The sequence below is a fragment of the Pleurodeles waltl genome, chromosome 2_2, assembly GCF_031143425.1.
Source record: "Pleurodeles waltl isolate 20211129_DDA chromosome 2_2, aPleWal1.hap1.20221129, whole genome shotgun sequence".
In the NCBI taxonomy this organism is placed as follows: Eukaryota; Metazoa; Chordata; class Amphibia; order Caudata; family Salamandridae; genus Pleurodeles; species Pleurodeles waltl.
This window is the reverse complement of record NC_090439.1, coordinates 571,729,817-571,750,191: the sequence shown is the minus strand read 5'-3', so window position 1 is coordinate 571,750,191 and position 20,375 is coordinate 571,729,817. Positions and strand designations below refer to the sequence as shown.

Sequence of the window (20,375 nt, the reverse complement as noted above, 5' to 3'; positions counted from 1 at the left end):
AGCATGGCACTCAAAACAGCAGTAGAGTACTCCAGCTCAGAAATGAAGTAAATAGAGCACCAGACATAGCCACCCACTAGTATTGCAACCCAGTCCCATGGAAAATAGTGCAGTTAGGGACTTAAAATAAAAATCCATCAGAAATAATGTTAAATTAAATTATTGAAACTAGTTAAAACTATAAAACATTTAATTTAATGCTACAAATAATATATCAAAAGAAGACACTTTTTAATTTAATTATAAAATATTTTTATAATCTGTTTTCCATTTAAAAAGTATTAATACAATATAATATAATCACTTTTAATAAATTCTGTGCATCACTTTTAATAATTATTATTGCATATTTATTTTTTTCTTTACCGTGCATGGGAATTTATGTTTGAACTAAAAATAATTTTAGTTTCGTTTAATATTTTTACATCAACGTAGTGTTTAATTTAAAAATAGAGTTAATAGTACTGTAGCATTTTACATATGTAGATTTACATTTAAAAACAGTAAAGAAAATTAATTTACATCAATATTTATCATAAATTGTTTTCACATTTAATACACTTTTTAAATGTTCCCAAAACTTTATCACAGAAAGTCCACCGAAAATATTCATATGATAAAGAACACCTGTTCTCACTCTGTTTGAATGCAATTTGGAAGACTGCCTCCTGTGTACATGTGTATCTAACACCCACGCAATGTGCATCCTGGAGTCTCACAACTAAATAGCTTTAATGTGGCGACGTGGGAGCAGCCATGCTCTCTATTCTGTCTTACTAGACAGGCCTCATAGGGAGATTAAAGAAATCAATCCATTCATCGGCAGCTAAAAATCTATACAGCAGGAGGTCCTAAGCTACTGTTTTATTCTTTATGTATGTCCCTACATTTTATTTTCGACAACCTCTATTTGAGAAGGAGGGGCCGTACAACATAAAGTGAGCATTGGCAGTGCTAAGTTAAGACACATTCTCTGGTACAATTTTGGGCTGACTGGTGTCTTAAATGGCTGAAGAGCTGGAGCAGCGCTACGTTAACACCTTAGACAATCGTTAATGTTTGCTTATCACAACAACCTTGGAGGCATATGCTACTTTTGGCTGGAATTATAGTGGCATTGGTTGGCACATCCAAAGTAAACAACTGAATAGAACAAGAAAATACACTAAGCAACACAGCAACTCAAAACATAACATGTCATATCACAACAAAACAATCAAAAACAGAACACATCACCACAACCACAGTGAACAACACTAAAATTGGTATGCAATAAAGGAGCTCAAACACACTGCAGTATATAAATAACAGGTATCATCAACACCACAACAAACTGCCACACAGCAAATATGCACAAGTTTGGTCACACATTACCACCTCCAGCTGCAATTTTTCAAAAAACGGTAGTATACTGTTAAAAGAAAGTGCTGTCAAATTTTTCCCCAGGACATGTAATAGTACAAGTCAAAAATGTTTTGTGATTTGGCCTTTTGTTGTTTATTTAAGTCCAGTTTAAAGATTTTAGGGCAAGTTTATGAAAAGTGGCGCATCATGTCATCATGTGCCACTTTTCTTGTGCCCAATGCGCTTCCTAACGCCACCCTGTGTGCGCCATATTTATGATACAGCGCACCATGGCGCACATTAGGGTACTAGCGTCAAACATTTTGACACTAGTCTGGCACTTTGCAGGATTAGTGCCAAAAACATTTACGCTAATCCTGCAAAGTGAAAGGGGGCCTGTTAAAAACAATGGGAGCCTCGTTTTAACACCTATCTTAGGGAGGCATTAAAAATGGCGCTAGAAATGGTGCAGTGGAATGTCATAGACTCCACTGAGCCATTTTTCTGGGCCTCCAAACACCAGAACGTCCCCCTTGCGCCCCATGATGCCTTGCACACGCATAATGTAGTGTGAGGGTTTAGAAGGTGGCGCAATGCATGCATTGCACCATTTGTAAATATGGTGCAGCGTTTCTGCCAACATAACACCACATTAACATAAAAAAATGATGCTAATGTGGCGCAAGGGCCTTCTTAAATCTGGCCCTTTGTCTTTAACTTTTTTTTAATCACCCTTTGAGCGATTCTCCGGAAAAACGCTAAAGCCACTGCTCACTTATCCATCTGAATGCTTATTGATAGTATAATGTGGATTTTGATGTTTTTTTTACCTTTAACTTCTTTGTTTTATAAATGTGTAACTGGATCCTATTCGCATATTAAGAACTTCTGCAAGAAAATGATCTGGTCATAGAGGGGGTTCACTAGGTGGTTCATTCACACTATACTTCCAATCAATGTGTAAATTAAATCAGAATTGTCATTAATGAAATTACCACATTAAACTGAACCCTGTTGTTTAAGCTCCACTAGTGTGCAACAATCTCATAACTGTTTGCTACGTACAGTGACTCAGACTCTCTAAGTGCAACAGAAAGCAAGCTGACCGACCCAGAGCATCCCACGTCATGAAGAACAGGTACCTCGGATCCAGGGTCAATATATTTCCCCATCCCAAGCTGGCCAGGTGAAAACAGTCACCTGCACCTCTATGTGATTGTGAATTGTGGCTAAAAGTTAGTAATGTCCTGCTATTCTTTTGGGTTAATGCATTCAAATTGTACTTGCCCAGCTCACAGTACTTGACTCACTGTTGTACCTCCATTGCACCTTAGACCCCCAAGAACTGGACTTCACATCCATGCCACATAGCTTACTACACACCAGGGCCCACATTCTGGCACCTGGGCGTGTGGCTTGCCAGTCACACATTGGATTAGATCCCGGAAGCTCTCTGCACTGGCTGTTAGCTGGCGTCTTCGGACTCTACTCTTGCGAAAGGTAACACGTCTCACCACACTATACTTTTCTACATATAGTAACAATGCCTTCGTGCCACTGTTTCTGCCATGTTTAGCCCTACAGCCCAAATGCAGAACCACTTCAGTGCTCTGGTTTTACAGATGGAATCCCCGAGTTAAATGCAAATATAAATACATGTATTTGTAATGGCTACATTGCTGAATAATGGGTGACAGAATAGATTCAGGACACATACAAAATAGCAGATCAATGTATTTCATTAAAAGAGGCTAGACAATGTGGAGGAGGCGATTCGTGGTAGAAATGTTTGACGTGTTGATTCAATCAAATGTAAGTATGGGTATGAGGTATTTTTGGGATGATACGGTCAGCAGAGGTGTATGCCATTTAAGGTTTCTATCAAAACTTTAATAAAAAATAATTTTAAAAAACGAGTCAGACCTATTGTCACTGGCAAAGATTGCTTAGTTTACTGCTTGAAGACTGGCAGCCGCCATCTTGGAACATTAAATAGCTACTATGTCATGGTGACCCATGCACGTGTACGTCATCACACTGTGATGGCTTGTTTTTGCTTACGATATTTTACATCAGCAAATAAGTATGGTTTTCACTTTACAGATGCACACAGCACCAAAGGTTTTGGAAAGACCAATAGGTCATGTCACGCCATGGAAGAGCAAGACCTATTAACTTTGCTAATTCTTGTCTTTTCCTTCGGTGCTGTCAGTATTTCAACAGCTGTGTGTTCCTCCTTCACACACGTTCTTATAAAAATGGTTATTACAATTGGCATAGCAGTGATCATCGCTCAGTGCACTATGCACCTGCTACACTATTGATAGCAACCCCATGATGCGTGGAGAGTTGACATTGCTAACACAAGATGTTGCTTGATGTTTAGTCCTTGGTTGAATGGGGCAGAGAGAGGGCAGGGTGTGTTTTTTGGATTGAACACGAACTTCTTCCAAAGGCCACTACCCAAGATGAGGTAGGGCATGGATTAGGTGAGCAGACAACATCAAAAGTAATGCAAACGGTGCAGTGGCATCTGAGAACATTCGACCTGATTCCTCTTACACACACGGTCAGACAACACATGGATGGGCTGCAGCAGCTCCCTGGACACCCGATAAACTCCTCAACTGCTAAAGCACTTTCTACATAGACTGCTCTGGGCCCTATTCAGTGGACTTGAACAGTCTATGGTAGATGATGTGGGAGTCAACACCAGCCTATGGAGTGTGAGCATGTAGGTGGTGTGGTAATCAGAAATCAGGATTCTAGAGGTTATAGAAGACACATACAAACAAGTGAATAAATAATAATTTTGGCTCTTGCTGCTGGATTACACTACATAAGCTGCTTCAGTGTACAACACCATTGGGGATGTAGTGATTTCTCTTTGCATATGGTGGGCATGCCTCCACCCAAGCTGCCTACACCAGCTCAAGGCTCTCTAGATAGGCCATGTAAGTGGTGGGCATTCTGGTGGGTGCAAGCTGGCTCCTTCCTTTCCCTACTCCCCAAATGCAGAAGTACATGTAAAGAAGCAGCATGCAGTCACTTAAGCCAACTGAAAAAAAAACAACCACCAATGGCTGTCCTATGGGCTGATTCAAAATGTGAATAGGATGTCATTGAAGGGGCTGATCTCCAGCCTTGCACTGTGTTATTAATTTTGACTTGTGATGTATTGATTTTAAAAATTCTGTCAAACCAATAATCTGCCCTGTCAGGTCCTACATTTTCTGCTTCTCATTATGTCTATGCTTATAGTTAACATTTCCAGGATGTACTCAACACAACAAGAGATTATTCAAAACAACACATATTTTTATTAAAGGAGATTAAAAAAATAGTTTCTTAATTTGCTCTTATTGTAGATGGCCTACACCTACTTGCTGCCGGAAGTGTGTGGCTGGTACCATGCCCACCACCCTGAATACCTGTGAGCCTGGAAGATGTTCGAACACTGGAGAAAGAGGTGAGCTGCTTCAGTAACCCAGAAAGTCCAATACTTCTGATTTGTGGCGGGCCACAAGGTGAGTGCTCATTTGGGTGACTGAGTGTACATCTGTTTCCTGAAGAAACCTTGTGTAACTGACAGTTGAGACTTTGTGAATTCACCCCAGACAGTCACACAGAAGTGGGATTAGCAGTGCCTGAATGGCCTTTCCAGTTTCAGGATGGGGTAGGGGGCGGAGCGGAGCACAGCCCACTTGCACCTGAATAGGCTGTGCCCTGCCACCACACAATAAGCCTAATGACCCTGTATCGTCAGTGCAGCTAACTAGGAAACAGGGAAGGGGAGGCAGGAAACTCCTGGAACTTCGAAGAATTTTCTGGAAACTTTTCCGAACTTCTGGAAACAGGGCACCACTGTCTAAAAATAAGTCTCTTAGACCCACTCTTTAGTTCACTACTGGACCTGCGGAAGGACTCCTAGAGGACTGCTTACTGCTATGACCTGCTGTGCACTCTACCAGTCTGCTGCTGTACCTGGAAGGACTGCTTTACTGCCTTGAACCCTCAGAGGCCAGCCCTTCTGTTGAGCGTTGCATCTTCACCTACACTCAGGAATTGAAGAAGTGACTCCAAGGGCTAGTTTTCAGGCCTCCTGTTCAGAGCTATAGGGACATAACAGGCTCCTAAATCTGGAACCTGCACCTGGACCCAACCTGGGTGAGTCCTGAACCCCCAAGAGGTCCCGTTCCACTTGTGGACCCTTTGTTGAGGTGATAAAGTTGTCCAGATGGCTAATTTCCAAAACTGAGGACTTAGACAAACTTTGTCCAGTAAGTGCTTTGTTAACCAGGAGGAGACTGGGACAAACTTGCTCGCCCATCCTCCCAAGGTTAATTGCCGATTGGATTGACTTCTCAGCTTCTCCTGCTACATTCTTCTCCAAAGCAACAAATCCATTTCAGCCGTCCTTTGCAAAAGGGGTACCGACTTTGTAGAACTGTCTTCGACTACAGTCTTCTGATTCATCCAGCTAGAGATTTATGACTTCCATCTCAAAAACAAAGGTAAAAATCTTCACTGTGACTTTGGTCCACAGCTATCCGACGACGCTCCCTCTGGAGGCACTCCTGCAGCCCTGTGCTACTGTAGTTCTACCTCCTTAGAGACTTTGGGGGTCATTCCTACATTGGCGGGCGGCGGGCGCCGCCCGCCAAGCGGGAACCGCCGAATGACCGCACCGCGGTCAAAAGACCGCGTCGTCCATTCTGGCTTTCCCGCTGGGCCGGCGGGCGACCGCCAGAAGGCCGCCCGCCGGCCCAGCGGGAAACCCCCTTCTACGAGGATGCCGGCTCCGAATGGAGCCGGCGGAGTCGAAGGGGTGCGACGGGTGCAGTGGCACCCGTCGCGATTTTCAGTGTCTGCTTAGCAGACACTGAAAATCTTAGTGGGGCCCCCAGGGGCCCCACGACACCCGTTACCGCCGCGGTCAGAATGGCCAAGGAAGCACCGCCAGCCTGTTGGCGGTGCTTCCGTCATTTTAGCCCTGGCGGTCGCCGACCGCCAGGGTTAGAATGACCCCCTTTATCTTCAAACATTTTTCAAGTCAGAAGGTAAGCGCCAACCAGGCCCAAACCACTTCATGGATTCGAACTACACTAGGCGCGCTTGGCCTTAATTTTTAACTTTGCCCTGGTCTAGAGTAACCAAATGTCCACTGTGGGTGCTTTTTGCTTTTAGGTGCCATTTGGAACCTTAAACTTTACAAATGCATGAATCCGATTCTACTAATTGGACTTCGATGTTCTTGGTGTCAAATCATTCATTATACGTTTCTCTATTTTTGTAAATTGGTTTGGAATTTTTATTGTGTTGTGTTTTCACTTTATTACTGTTTGTGTGCTGCTTATATGCTTTATACATTGTCTTTTAGTTAAGTCTGACTGCCTTTTGTGTCAAGCTACTTTGGAATGAGCACAGGCTAATTTAGTGACTTTTTGTTGTTCACCCTGCGAGGGACTGTGGCTGTTGCTTGACCAGGGCTCACACTGCAATCAACAAAAAACGCAATTTCTCACAGCGGGCAAAACTCTGTGAGTTTCCTTTGAAAAGCCTTGATTGTCACCACATGATGTGGGGTTGGGTTGAGCAGATGTTGAATTGTATTACTGGGCTCCCCTCTTGGTTCCTATCAATGACTGAATGTACAGTGACAAGGCCAATCCCACCAACCAATTGGAACTTGAGCTCATTGACCCACAAGAAGCCCTTTATTTGTTCTATGGTGGGGCCTTGCCCCTGCCTGCCCCCTGTCCTGCAATTCCCTATGCTCTCTTAGCAGGCTGTATTAAAACATATCAAATGGTGTGGTAAAATAACAGTGGCAATGCAGGGTACCTGGTTGTTCGAAACAGTGGTTTACAGTTTTAGTATATACAAGAAGTGACTACTAGAATGGACTCAACCCTCTAGTAGTGAAGGTATTAATAATTGGACTATGGTGTAATAAAAGACCAAGGTACAGAAATTGCCTTTACCACTGGCCTTAAGTCCTATTTTGACACTTCTGGTAAAATGTGAAAGTTTGTCTTTGCTCTGATTTCATGTGTTTTGATACACATGAAATCAGTTGAACATATTATACAAGAAGAGGTTTATGCTGTAGACCTTTAAATAGTCTTCAATAGAGACATTTGTTCTGTTCTGATCAGCACCTTGAGACCCTTACAGGTGAGTAGTTGCACTGTATAAATTTTCAATTGATTGATTTCTAATGAAATCATGTATTTTTTTCATCTGGAAGAGGTTTCACATTAGTACTTTTGAGTAGGGTTGGGTTTGGGAGAGGTGTGATATATTTTGGTGATAATTAGTTTAGATTGTTTCATATGATTCCTCTCACCCGTATTACCCTATTTTTCTAGTATCACATATGTGGAGGTACATACTCATATTATTAACTCTCATGATAGACATTTTAAGTTTAGACTGATGTATTTTGTGATTTGGACCTTCCTTCTAGCACTTGTTGAGTGTGAGAGTTATACTTTAAGGAAGAGAACAACATTTGATAACATGATTGAGTCAATTTAATCTCCTGTTTTGGCTCACTTCTTGAGATGTCTTAAGGCATGGACATAGTGGACATTTGCCCAGGGCACCCACCTTCAAAAGGGCCCCTAAAAGAGTTAACTTTCTTTATCTCCATCCCACCTCTATCTATTTCTGTATCATAACTGTTCTTCTCTGTGCCTACTGCTACCTCTGATTCTGTCTGTCATTGCACTGTGTCAACTTAAGTGGTTTTTGGCAGATCCCAGCAAGAAATATTTCAAACATTGTGGTGTGGCACCAGTTCTGAATCTTTATTTGATATCACACAGGCTTGTTTCACCAGGAGATGGTTGATAAAATTCAAAGTTGTTCTGAACAGGAGCCTCTATAAAGGATAAAAAAAACCTTAAAATGACACTTATTTACTTATAAATGTACAAGCACAATAAGGTGTCGCAGTTCATCAATACTTTGTGTACTTTGTTGGGACTGAAAAGTCCCTCACGTGGTGATAAACATGTACCCTTACTCTGAGCACCCCAGCTGTAAGGATATCTGGATTCCTGCTGCTAATTTTTCTTGTCTTGGCGAACATTGATCAATTGTGCGCATGACATAGGCTGTCTCAAGGATTGCAGTCTTGTGGGACCAGGAGGAACTCCCAAAGAGCTAGCCACATGATGTTGAAAGGCTACTGCCTTTACCAGGAGTTAAGTAGCACGAGTGTTGTGGTAGCAGCATACCGTACACAGATCAGTGGGAGTGAACAGGCCTTTTTGTTAGGTCATTTTATGCAGGTTTGCTGGGCCACTGTCACACTGGAAAGTATTCTGGGACTAAGTAGTTGTGAGTCTAGACACACGTAGGGACTAGTAGAACTACTCAAAACGCCAGGTTTAACCTGTGTCACTGGAGTGAGGCCTACAGGTCCACTCATGTAAAGTTCCACCGCATGCATATGAAATCATGTGCAAGTATGTGTGACTGTGAGTTGTACAATATATAGAAGAATCTGGGTTCAATTTTGGGAGACCCAGGGTTGACTGGAGGAGAATGAGGAAGTAGAGGATTCCTCCCAAACATATTTGTGGTTTACTGCATTCATGAAAGCTGTGTTCGAAAAATACACACTCAATAAAGGAAGAGCCAGGCTCTTCAGTACAATTAAAAAAGTGCTCTCTTATTCAGAGAGAGAATACTGGGAAGTGGTCAGGGCACATTGTTGATAGAAGATTGGGCAGATAAGAGAATCAGAATGATTAGGGTTTTAGCCCTTGGATACCCCTTTAATACACTTATCACTGTGGCTGACAATCAGGTGTGAACCTCAAGTATCTCCCATGGCCTGTGTGTGAGGCCATCAGATTTGGAGACAGGCTGTACGTAGAGGAGGAGAAGCTCTGCAAGACTTTTAATTGAGGCTCAGATGGCTAGTGGAGCCTATCTGAATGTCGCCTATTGTGAATGGGAAATAACCACTAACCTAAGAGAGAGGGAAGTGGGAATCAGGGTGCTGCCTAAGGAACACTAGAATACTTATCTCAGGGGACTGCCTGCGTTATCATTATCTCTGTCTGACATATTTTACTTTGTGTTTATATATAAATACGACTTTTTTCATAAAGGTTTGACTGGACAATCATTTATTACTGCTATTGAAAGCATTTTGAGTTGTGAGACCATGTGCACCCCCTACATCTACTCCTACCCCAGAGAAGCCTTGGGCTCTTTGACCTTTCGTACCACTGAGAGGCAAGTGCAGAAAGGGCACTTGGCCCAGTTGCTTAGGACCCATTGCAAGTCAGGCCCTGAGACATCAGGAGTAAAAGGCTTCCTGCATGCCCAGACACCTACAGAAACGGGTTCTGAAATACTGTCACTTTGGTGTACCTTGATAGATATAAAATATATTCACAATTTCTATTGCCTTATACTGGTTCTAATCTAGTATTAATATGAATAAATCCACATAGTTATTGAATGAAACACATTTTACTTGTATCAGTTTACAACTGGTTGTACTGGAATTAGAATGACCACTGCATTCTAGGCCATTACAGATAATGTTCCCGGTCCTACTTTTTCGTGTGATCACCCAATACATCTTGGGTCTTGTAGTTTTAGAGCCTAGTTTAGTGTTCGGTATAAAGGGTTACTCTATCACAAACGTGATGGATATCCCATCCGCCGTATTACAATTTAATTATAGCCTACGGAACTTGTAATACGGTGGACAGGATATCCGTTCCATTTATGATCGAGTAACCTCTCTGCCATACTCTAAATCAGGCCCTTAATTTGTTATATTTACCTAATTTGACAAACACATCTCAAAACAATGATTTGTAAGTGAAAGGTTCTAGACTGGAGAAAGTGTCTGTGATGATGAATTGGAGTTAGGAGGTCACCCTAATTGGAGTACAACTGCTACTGATGAAGAAGAGATGACAAAAAAAACAATATGCAGCATAAATTATTGCCATGCAAAGCCAGGAGCTTTTTCAATGTAGTTTAGTTACACAAGAAAGACCTTGTATTAAAATGTTCTTTAACGTGTGGTTCTCATGGGTGTGCGGGGGTCAAATTAGTTCAAATAGCAGGCTTACAAGTTATAATTACGTCTAAATCAAGGTGTATGCATACATTCGTCATCACGTCCGTAGACGTGTATATATATATATATATATATATATATATATATATATATATATATATATATATATATATATATATATATATATTATTCACCTGTGAATTAAGGCTCAATAGAGCTAGTCATTCACGTTTGCCCTGAAAGGAACATTCCATGAGCTAATCTTGAGATGAGAACATTGAGCTCAGTTTAGCAGAAAAGTCGGATCCATTTTACAGACATCAACCCGAGAAAAAAAACATGACCATACTTTTACGGAAATGTTATTAAAGCATACAAAGTAGTAGCATTATAACCTCCCAGTTATTTTAGTAAATTGTGTGGTGTTAATTTTGATACGAAATTAAAAGCACAGCACAAAAGCAAAGCTAAAGAAACTACCACATGCCAAGAACTCTTTCTTTTCTGAATGAATCTGTAGGATCGCCTTTGGGGGCTTTCATTGCTCATTCACAACATGATTTCATCTGGAAGGCAATGTGTGGTGGCTGGCAATCGCTCGCCCCAAACGCTGCTGGCGCTGCACGTCATGGCCCACAGTGTGTCACTTTACACACTTGGCCTACTTCTTCTGCCCGACCTAATTAACAAGCAACCAGTCCCAGAACAGAGGACTATTTTTACATAGCATCTCAGTGATCTATTTTTGCCGCGGCTCTCACGCCAGGGCCAAGGAAGGCGCACGTGCCTGTCTATTACTGCCACTGTTGTGAGCATGTCTGTTACCGGTGACACAAAACCGTTCAGTCCATTTAGGTTGTTTTCCTTTTTTAGCATCGAAGAGATCGTCTAAGGAAGGGCTGAAAGGTGAAATCCGAAAGTAGCTGTTCTGAAAATAACTAAACGTAATCTATACATTCCAAGGGACATGCTAGAAAAAGTACATCTTCCGTGGTTGCCTTTCTTGAGCGAGCATGAAGCCAACAATGTCATTTATTTATCATGACTTTTCAGAACTATTTTACTTCTCTCTCGTAGATGTTTGAAAACATTAAAAAAGTAAGAAACTCACGATTCAAACGTGAATTTGGGAATATTTTTTGTAGAAGAACGCCTTCTTGGGGCACAAAAAAAGGATTTGTGTTTGCAACAATTACATTTTGATACAAAGAATGAGGATGTTTAAGTTTTACGAATAAAGATCCCGTAACTCCTGCGGTAAAGTCTGCTTATTCTAGCCTTTTTTACTAAATAATACCTATTAATGAAAAGATTTATTTGAGATATTCTTCGTAAAATATTTCGTACTTAACAGATCAAGGTATTAAACATTTATAAAACCGTTGTTAGACCTGGCATCCTTGGTGTGGTCTCCCCTGTCTTTTTTGCCTCTGCTTCCCACGTTTTGACTGTGTGCTGGATTCTATTTTTGCTGTTTTTGGTAATCTGGGCACTTTACCACTGCTGACCAGTGCTAAAGTGCAAGTGCTCCTGTGTAAAATGTAAGTGTTTTCATGATTGGCACATTTGATTTACTATTAAGTCCCTAGTAAAGTGCACTATAGGTGCCCAGGTCCTGTAAATCAAATGCTACTAGTGGGCCTGCAGCAGTGGTTGTGCAATCCACCTTAGTGGCCCTGGAAACATGGCTCGGACCAGCAACTGCAGTGCCTGTGTGTCCAGTTTTAAACTGCAAACTCAACTTGGCAAGTGTACCCACATGCCAGGCCTAAACCTTCCCTTTCCATACATGTAAGGCACCCCTAAGGTAGGCCCTAGGAAGCCCCATGGGCAAGGGGCAAGGTATAGTGTTTGTTAAAGGTGGGACATGTGCTGATGCATTTTACATGTCCTAAGTGAAATACTGCTACATTCAGTTTTCAGTGTTGCAAGGCCTATCTCTCTCATAGGTTAACATGGGAGCTGCCTTTTAATATCCTTAAAGTTCAGTTTCCCTTTGAGAGCAGACAGAAATGTGGAGTTTGGGGTCTCGGAACTGACAATTTAAAAATACACCTGTTAGTGAAGTTGTTTTTTAGATTGTTAGTTTGAAAAAGCCACTTTTAGAAAGTAGGCATTTTCTGGCTTAAAACATTTTGTGACTCTGCCTGTTTGTGAATTCCTTGCCTGGGTCAGACTGACAATTGGGATGTTTGTGAATCTCCTCTTGTCAGTGACACAAAGGGAGCTGGGGTGTAGCCTGCATATCCTGATGAGCCATCTGAGCAGAAGTGGAGGGGGGAGTGTTCACTTACACCTGAATGGGCTGTGCCTCCCCTTACACAATGCAGTCTCCTTACACAAAAATAATCCACAAACGGTAAAACAAATTTATACTAAAATCAACAAAGAATGGAATAAATACCAGCAATCGCAAACAACACACTTCTAAACCTACAGGCCAGACAGTCTTTACAGATGTTTAATGCTGCTTTACAAATCTAACAGGCAATTCTAGGAGGAGTTCTGAGCCATTTACTATGAACCTAATTAAAAAACTGACAAATTAGAAGGAAATTAATTTCATCCTGTGTTATCTTAAGATCATTCATACACTGAGGGCTGCCCAATTTGAGAAAGAGCATATTGCTCAATTCACCCATTTATATAAAGTTTTCTTCTTAATATTGATTTTAACAAAATGTTTTTTATGCAAAAGGGAGAGCTAAAAGCGAAGAATTAAGTGGTTTGAACAACTCCCAGAAGCAACATTTCTTCAGATTTGGGAAGGTCCCCTAGCTCAGATCACAGTGCAGTTAATTCAACAAGACCAAAAGATTAAGGGCCATATTTATACTTTTTGATGCAAAACTGCGCTAACGCAGTTTTGCGTCAAAAAAATTAGCGCCGGCTAACGCTATTCTGAAGCGCCATGCGGGCGCCGTATTTATTCAATGACGTTAGCCGGCGTTAGCCGCCGGCGCTGGCTGGTGTGCGTGAAAAAAAAACAACGTACACCAGGCAGCGCCGGCATAGGAGGATATGGAGCTTGGGCGCCAAAAAATGGGGCAAGTCAGGCTGAGGCAAATTTTTCGCCTCAACCCGATTTGCGCCATTTTTTTCGACTCCCAACCCCCATAGAAATGACTCCTGTCTTAGCAAAGACAGGAGTCATGCCCCCTTGCCCAATGGCCATGCCCAGGGGACTTCTGTCCCCTGGGCATGGTCATTGGGCATAGTGGCATGTGGGGGGGCACAAATCAGGCCCCCCTATGCCACAATTTTTAAAAAAAAAACACTTACCTGAACTTACCTTAATGTCCCTGGGATGGGTCCCTCCATCCTTAGGCGTCCTCCTGGGGTGAGCAAGGGTGACAGGGGGGGTCCCTGGGGGCATGGGAAGGCACCTCTGGGCTCCTTCCGAGCCCACAGGTCCCTTAACGCCTGCCCTTACCAGGCGCTAAAAAACGGCGCAAAAGCGTCCGTACGTAATTTTTTTTGACCCGCCCACTCCTAGGCGTGAATTTTGCCCGGGAGTGTAAATACGCCGCACATGCCTCGGAGTCAATTTTTTTGACGGGAACGCCTACCTTGCATATCATTAACGCAAAGTAGGTGTCCACGCTAAAAAATGACGCAAACTCCATGGACTTTGGCGCTAGACGTGTCTAACGCCAAAGTATAAATATGGAGTTAGTTTTGCGTCGGAATTGCGTAAAAAAAAACAACGCAATTCCGGCGCAAACAGAGTATAAATATGCCCCTAAGTCTTGTGTTCCACAACCAGAACAACCACATTACATAGTCATAAGAAGCAAGACGTCTGGTGCATTAACAATTTTTAATTAGGTATTTGATTGCAATTGACTGTGCAGCCACTATAATACACTTCTGTAATGTACAAAAGGCTGCAAAGAAAGGGTTTCTAAAACCTGCACAACAAAGAGAACAATTAGCTATTCCCTTTTTTGCAATCTGTTATTGTGCTTCCATAGTACTGTGAATCTGGCAATTTCTGACCTCAAAAAAGGATTTGGAAAACCATCCTATCCAACTGGGGCATGGTGAAACTTCCATCCCATTCTTGTTGGCTCTACAGATTATGGCATACCTTGGAAGTGAAGCGATTAACCATCACCTTGACTAACCAGGGGACTCCTTGAGGAGGCTGTGGTGCCCTTACATTGCTCTTCTATCTATGGCATTTTTGAGAACTGACTTGTCCCCGATTCCTTTGCTTGCTACACCTAGCAGAGCCTGACATCTCAGAGAGGGACGTGGAGTGATCCTGTGGTTTGTAGGCAGGAGGCGCTTAGATCTCTTAGCTGTAGAGTTTTGGAGTGAGTACTCAGTGGGGAGGGTACAGGTGGAGGGTGCGGAGTTCTCTTTTTCTGTTGAGTTGATTTATTTTTTAAGCGAGTTTTCGCTTGTAGTTGCATGGTATTTTCTTGTTTGTACTACCAAGAAGCAATAAAACAGATATGAACCTAAAAAAAGGTTTTGTACATATGCCCCCTAAGATTACAGACTTTCACAATGGCCTTACTTTGGTGAGGTGAATGGTCATTCTGGCTGCAGTATAGGGATAAAGGGTAGAACAAAGGGTGTGTGTTACTTTAATTGAGCAGACATAGGAGGAGGATTATACTAAATACAGATTAAGAAAGAATGTCATAAATAACTTAAAGGATGGACTTCATTACATTTTATGAAGGCAAATGCACTATAGACAGATCATACCTTCACACATCTCTTAGATATCCTTTGCCCCCTACACCTCTTAGTCTCCAGTAGCCACTAGTAGAAAGTGGCAGTTTCAGGAGAAATCATCATACATTACTCACTGAGTATCAAGATAGTTTGCAACGCTGTTTGTATTATCACTGATTTGGTGACAAAATATTCGGGGAGCACACATGGTTCCTTCTTGTTTGTTTATTTGCACCTATTTCGGTGATCATAGAGGGGAGAGTTTGATGATTGTTATCTACTTGGTAAGTTTTTATCCCATTTTAATTAAATATTGTAGACATAACGCACAATTACTCTAATGACTGTTGTTTTCTATGCAGGTGAAGTGTGTATGCAGCCTGTATATGGATTATGACCCCATACCTTAATGCACCTACTCCATGGGGAGTAGTTACAACAACACACATAAGCAAACCATTTCTGTAACAAAACACATTTGTGGAAATATTAAGTAGAAGGTTTGTTGCCCCTTATTTAATCACACCAAGAGGCTATTATTGCCGCAGAGGGCAGGGCATGACAAACTGACATTACAAATAATTATTTTTAAGGTGATTTTTTTCTCAAAGATATTCAAAATAAAGATGCAGAGAGTTATTCTTAAGTTGCTAGTTTAAAAGCTTGTTGTTTATTCACATATGAAGTGCATGACGAAAAGAACAGTTTGAACAGTTAGTTGTAAGAGAATAAGTGATTGTGAATACATGCATAACAAAATAAGAATATTTCTGTTCTAAATAATAAATACATGTATTTTTTTCTTCTTTTGCCACTGGACTACTATGTTTACCTTAATCCATGTCACTACTCCTACACCTACTTTGCTATGTCCCAGCAGCCTTTACCTCCAATGTGCTGCTCACACTAGAGACCTTCTTCCTGGTGGAATTGCTCTGTGAAAAGTTGAATTGCCGGTTTGTAATTCCTCCAGGACATTTGTAACTAGGGTAAGATTTCTTACTGAAAGAGCAGACTGGACTCAGTATTAAAAAAAACACTTCTAAAAACAGTGAGATGCAGATATTATGTAGATATGGGAACATCTTGTACTTGATTGTACTGAGGGTAAGTAACCTGAAAGATGAAAACTGAAGCAGTGAGCACTGTCCTACCAGCTTATGGATAGGAGAGAATCCGGCTGCTGATCACAGCTGCACACCTGGTATGCAGGTGTGTTCAGTTACTATGGCCTGAGAAGAGCGAGGGGTAATTGTTCCCTGGTAGACAACAATTCCTGAGCTTGAGAGTTGAGAAGAATGGTGCCTCAGTGGCTGGTGAGAGGACGAGTCCCAATCAGAGGCACTCCTGTTGTGTTCATCTCCCACCAGTTCTCACAAGCCAGAGCAGTACCACAATGTCTCTGCTAGACAGTGTGGGGTTGATAGCTCAAACATTAGCAAAGGATTGACCTGGGCCAAAGTTGGGCTGAACCCAGCATGAACAGACATGTCAGAAGATCACTGAAGAACTGAGCAGGTTAGCAGCTACCTCTGCAGTTTCTCTAGGAACAGGTAAGTAAATATTTCAAATAATACAAAATGTCAAATGTCATGTTTTTTAATCCGCCACCTCACTGGGGCTTGGCAAACTTGCAAAAAGGGAGGCGTGACCCACTCCTTGGCTATTTTTAGCACCACAGACCACCACCTCCCTGGTTCTGTCCTTCAAAATACAAAGGAGATGGGCTGCACAGCCCCCCTCCTGGAGCCATTAATGCCCCCGGGATCACCACCCCCTAGGGCCAGCTCCCTATGTCCTGAGGTGCCCATCCGCTGAACATAGTAGTTTCCTGTTGCTTGGCGAGAGCTATTTCAGTTTCTGCTAAGCAAGAGCAAACAAAGTCCGCTCCCAGGAAAACTGCCTCGCTTGTTGGGAGCTGTTTTTTGATCTGTTTTCCTGCCCGGTGCCAAGCGGGCAGAAAAACAGAGCAAATTATTGCTCCCACTCGCAGATAGCAGCATTTTTTGTGGGAGTAATACCAGCTCCCGCTGGAGGTAGGGAGCCAGCAGGGACAGCAGGGGATCAAGGCACTCCCCATGGTCCTCAGGCATGCTCATTGGGTGCCCTGGGTGGGGCCTGGGCACCCAGGTGCAAATGGCCAGGTCATGGAGCATGAAGTCCCTTGGGCCAAATTTGGCCTGGGGAGGGTTGGGTGGGCCCTGGAGGTGGGGTCCTGGGGTCAAAATCGGCCCAGGGAGGAGGGCAACGTGGCCTTTCTCCCATTTCACCAATTGACTGGACCACAGGGGATGAGGTCCCCAGGGCCAACATTGGCCTGGGGGTGGCCATGTGGACCCCACTTCCCTTTGAATAATTGGCTGGGTCCGTTGGGATAGGGTTCCTTCAGCCCAAATTGGCCACATGGCCCCCTCCTCTTATTTTAATTGGCCCTAAACCCAGGGGATGGGGTCCCTGGGGCCAAAATCAGACCAAGGAGGAAGGCCATGTGGCCCTTCTTCCATTTCAAGAATTGACTAGGCCCCAGAGGATGGAGTCACTGGGGCCAACATTGGCCTTGGGGGGCCATGTGGGCCCCGCTTCCCTTTGAATAATTGGCTGGGCTTATTGGGATGGGGTTCCTTGGGCCCAAATCAGCCTAGGATGGGGGTGCTATGGAGGGTTGGCTGCAGGGCCTGGCCACAGGCCATGCACTGTGACCAACTCACCTCTGTGCACGTCCGAATGGTGTGCATGGAGTGGGGTTGTGTACCTACGAGAGGGTTGGCTGTGCATGGTGTGGAGGTTGGGTGTCTACGGGGGTTAGCCATAGGGTCAGGCCCCTCTGGACCCGGCCCCTAACCCCTGCCACGCACTGCTACTTAAACCACATATTACATCAATAACGCCATCTTGTATGACATCATTCCTAATATAACTGCAACATTTCCAATAACATTAGTGATAACAAAACTATGCATGGCGGGGTCACCAGTTATAGTTGTCTTAGTACACGAGTTATTGTTTCCTATTACAACTATAACTGTTGAATTTCTATGTCTTTGTGGGTTTAAAAGTTGCACCTAGCTATAAAATACCTGTAACCTTTGTTTTTTTTCAGTGAATTTCTAAGGTTTTTTAAAATTCTATTTCCTATATACACACACACACACAAACACACATATATATATATATATATATATATATATATATATAAAAATATATATATATTTATATACACATATATATAGATATATATGTATGTATATATATCTATATATCTATCTATATATATATATAAAAAACGGAAAAAAGAAAAGGGGGCAGGGTACTGTTACCCTACCCCCCAGCCTTGGTACAGGGGTCACACAGGACCACCCCCACGCTAAAAATAATTTTTTTAATTCATGACAAAAATCATGAATATTCAAGAACTTCACTATGATTTGCAAAAAAAACAAGTGCAGGATCCCGTGTTTATTTAAATTGTGCTCCCAGGTGGGCCAGGTCCCTGGGGAAATATGGGGCAAACTAAGAGGGCTCGCATGGGCCCCACTTCCTAGGATTTAAAGAAGCCTTGGTGACCACCATCTCCACAGGGCTATATGCTAACAATAAGTAGGAGGGCTGAGTGGCCTCCCTTACCCAGGGGACCACCACCTCCCAGAGGCTTAGTAATTATATACATATTGGGGTTCCTGTGGACCCATATGGGCTCCGGGGACCACCATCCCCCAGAGGCTATGGAATATAGTATGCAGGGTGCCACGTGGCCCCCACAACCTGGGGACCACCACCTCCCAAGGCAAACATATACATTTATTAGGGGGGTCCTGAGGACCCCCCTCCGGCCCAAGGGACTGCCACCTCCCCAGGGCTACAAAAAGATATAAGAATAGGGTCCATCGCAAACCCCGGCCCCAGGACCACTACCCCCCTTGGGCAAAACGTAAACCTAGGAGGGGGGGCTACGTCGCCTTGCTTGTGAAGCCATATCTGGGGCTGCCTCCTGCAACCTCCTGAGGTGCCCATCCTCAAGAAATAGCTATTTGCTTTTGCTTGGGGGAACCTGACAGCTCCCACCACCCAAAAGCCAACATGCGTGCAGGAAAAGAAATTAAAACATTTCTCCCGCAAACAGGGAGCTGCTATTTAAATCAATACAGTGCCAGCTCCTCACGGCCTTCAGAGTCCCACCCCAGTCCTTTGCTGTCAGCAAGCATCTTGCCTGTGTGCCACTTTAAAATCATTCTATGGAGAGACCATAGCAATACCAATAGTAATATTCTCTCCATAGAATTACTTTAAAGCACACAAAAGCAAGATGTTCGGTATGAATGTTACAGTTACACTTTGATGCATAGTAGAAGAGAGGCACATCTGGCCTACTCTTGAACTGTCTTTCAGTAGGTTGAAGGTTCAAATCCTTGTATCTCATGGCAGTGTGTCTGTTTATTTAATTGTGTTTAGAATGTTAAACATTTCTAGTGATGAAACATTTACGTCTTTTTCCCCATCACCATATTTGGGTTGAATGTCATGGAGATGTCTGGACACTGCACACTAGGATTCATCTGTGGCCTAGTGATTAAGGTCTCAGAACCTGACACTGAAGTTTGAGGTTTCCGGTCTAGGTGTCAGTTGTCATTTCTCAGCTTTAAATTCTTTTCAACTTAAAAAATGTAAGTTATACACAGAAAGGTGATTTCACTCTTTTTACTTGTCGGATACATTTTTTTTCTATTTATCAGAACATTTCTCAATGTAAGTGTGCAGGGTTGGGTGGTTATAGGGGATTGGCCGCAGGGCCTGGCTGAAGGCCATGAACAGCACAGGGTTGGGCGGTTATTGAGGATTGGCTGCAAGGACTGCTGCATGGGTAGATTAACGTATTGTAATTAAAATTACTTTACATAAAAAAAAAACCTTAGAAATTCTCTGAAAAATAAATAAATTGCAGGGATGCTATAGTTAAGAAATAGAATTAAATGAAACATAGAAATTCACTGAAAAAAACAAAGGTTACATGGGAGTTATAGTTAGGTTCAGAATTTCTCGCGCAAAATCATTGAAATTCAGCGGTTATAGTCAGAGTTATTTCAAGTAACTATAACTTGCGTTCTAAGGTAACTATACCTCACACCCTCGCCATGCACTAATAATTACCCCAGATATTACAGCACTCATGACAACTTTTATAACGTCATTAAAAATATAACTGAAACAGTAGTCAAATTATTGAAGAGAAATTTGTGTATGACGGGGACGTGAGTTATAGTCACCTTAGGGCGCAGGTTATACTTACTTG

At 42.6% G+C, this 20,375-nt stretch overlaps 1 protein-coding gene across 6 annotated transcripts in view; it reads left to right on the top strand.

Annotated features, from left to right (window-relative positions):
- Window positions 1-20,375, top strand: part of LOC138282472 (uncharacterized) — a 119,537-nt gene that overhangs the window by 61,170 nt on the left and 37,992 nt on the right. For 4 of the 6 annotated variants that reach the window (XM_069220079.1, XM_069220077.1, XM_069220078.1 and 1 more), the window contains 3 exons: window positions 2,412-2,579; window positions 2,679-2,844; window positions 4,713-4,813. In XM_069220079.1, coding sequence (XP_069076180.1) covers window positions 2,705-2,844; window positions 4,713-4,813 — 241 coding nt within the window. In that variant the 5' untranslated portion in view covers window positions 2,412-2,579; window positions 2,679-2,704. Of the gene's footprint in view, window positions 1-2,411; window positions 2,580-2,678; window positions 2,845-4,712; window positions 4,872-20,375 lie in introns of all 6 variants that reach the window. The other 2 variants (XR_011200959.1, XM_069220081.1) reach the window with 2 other exon arrangements.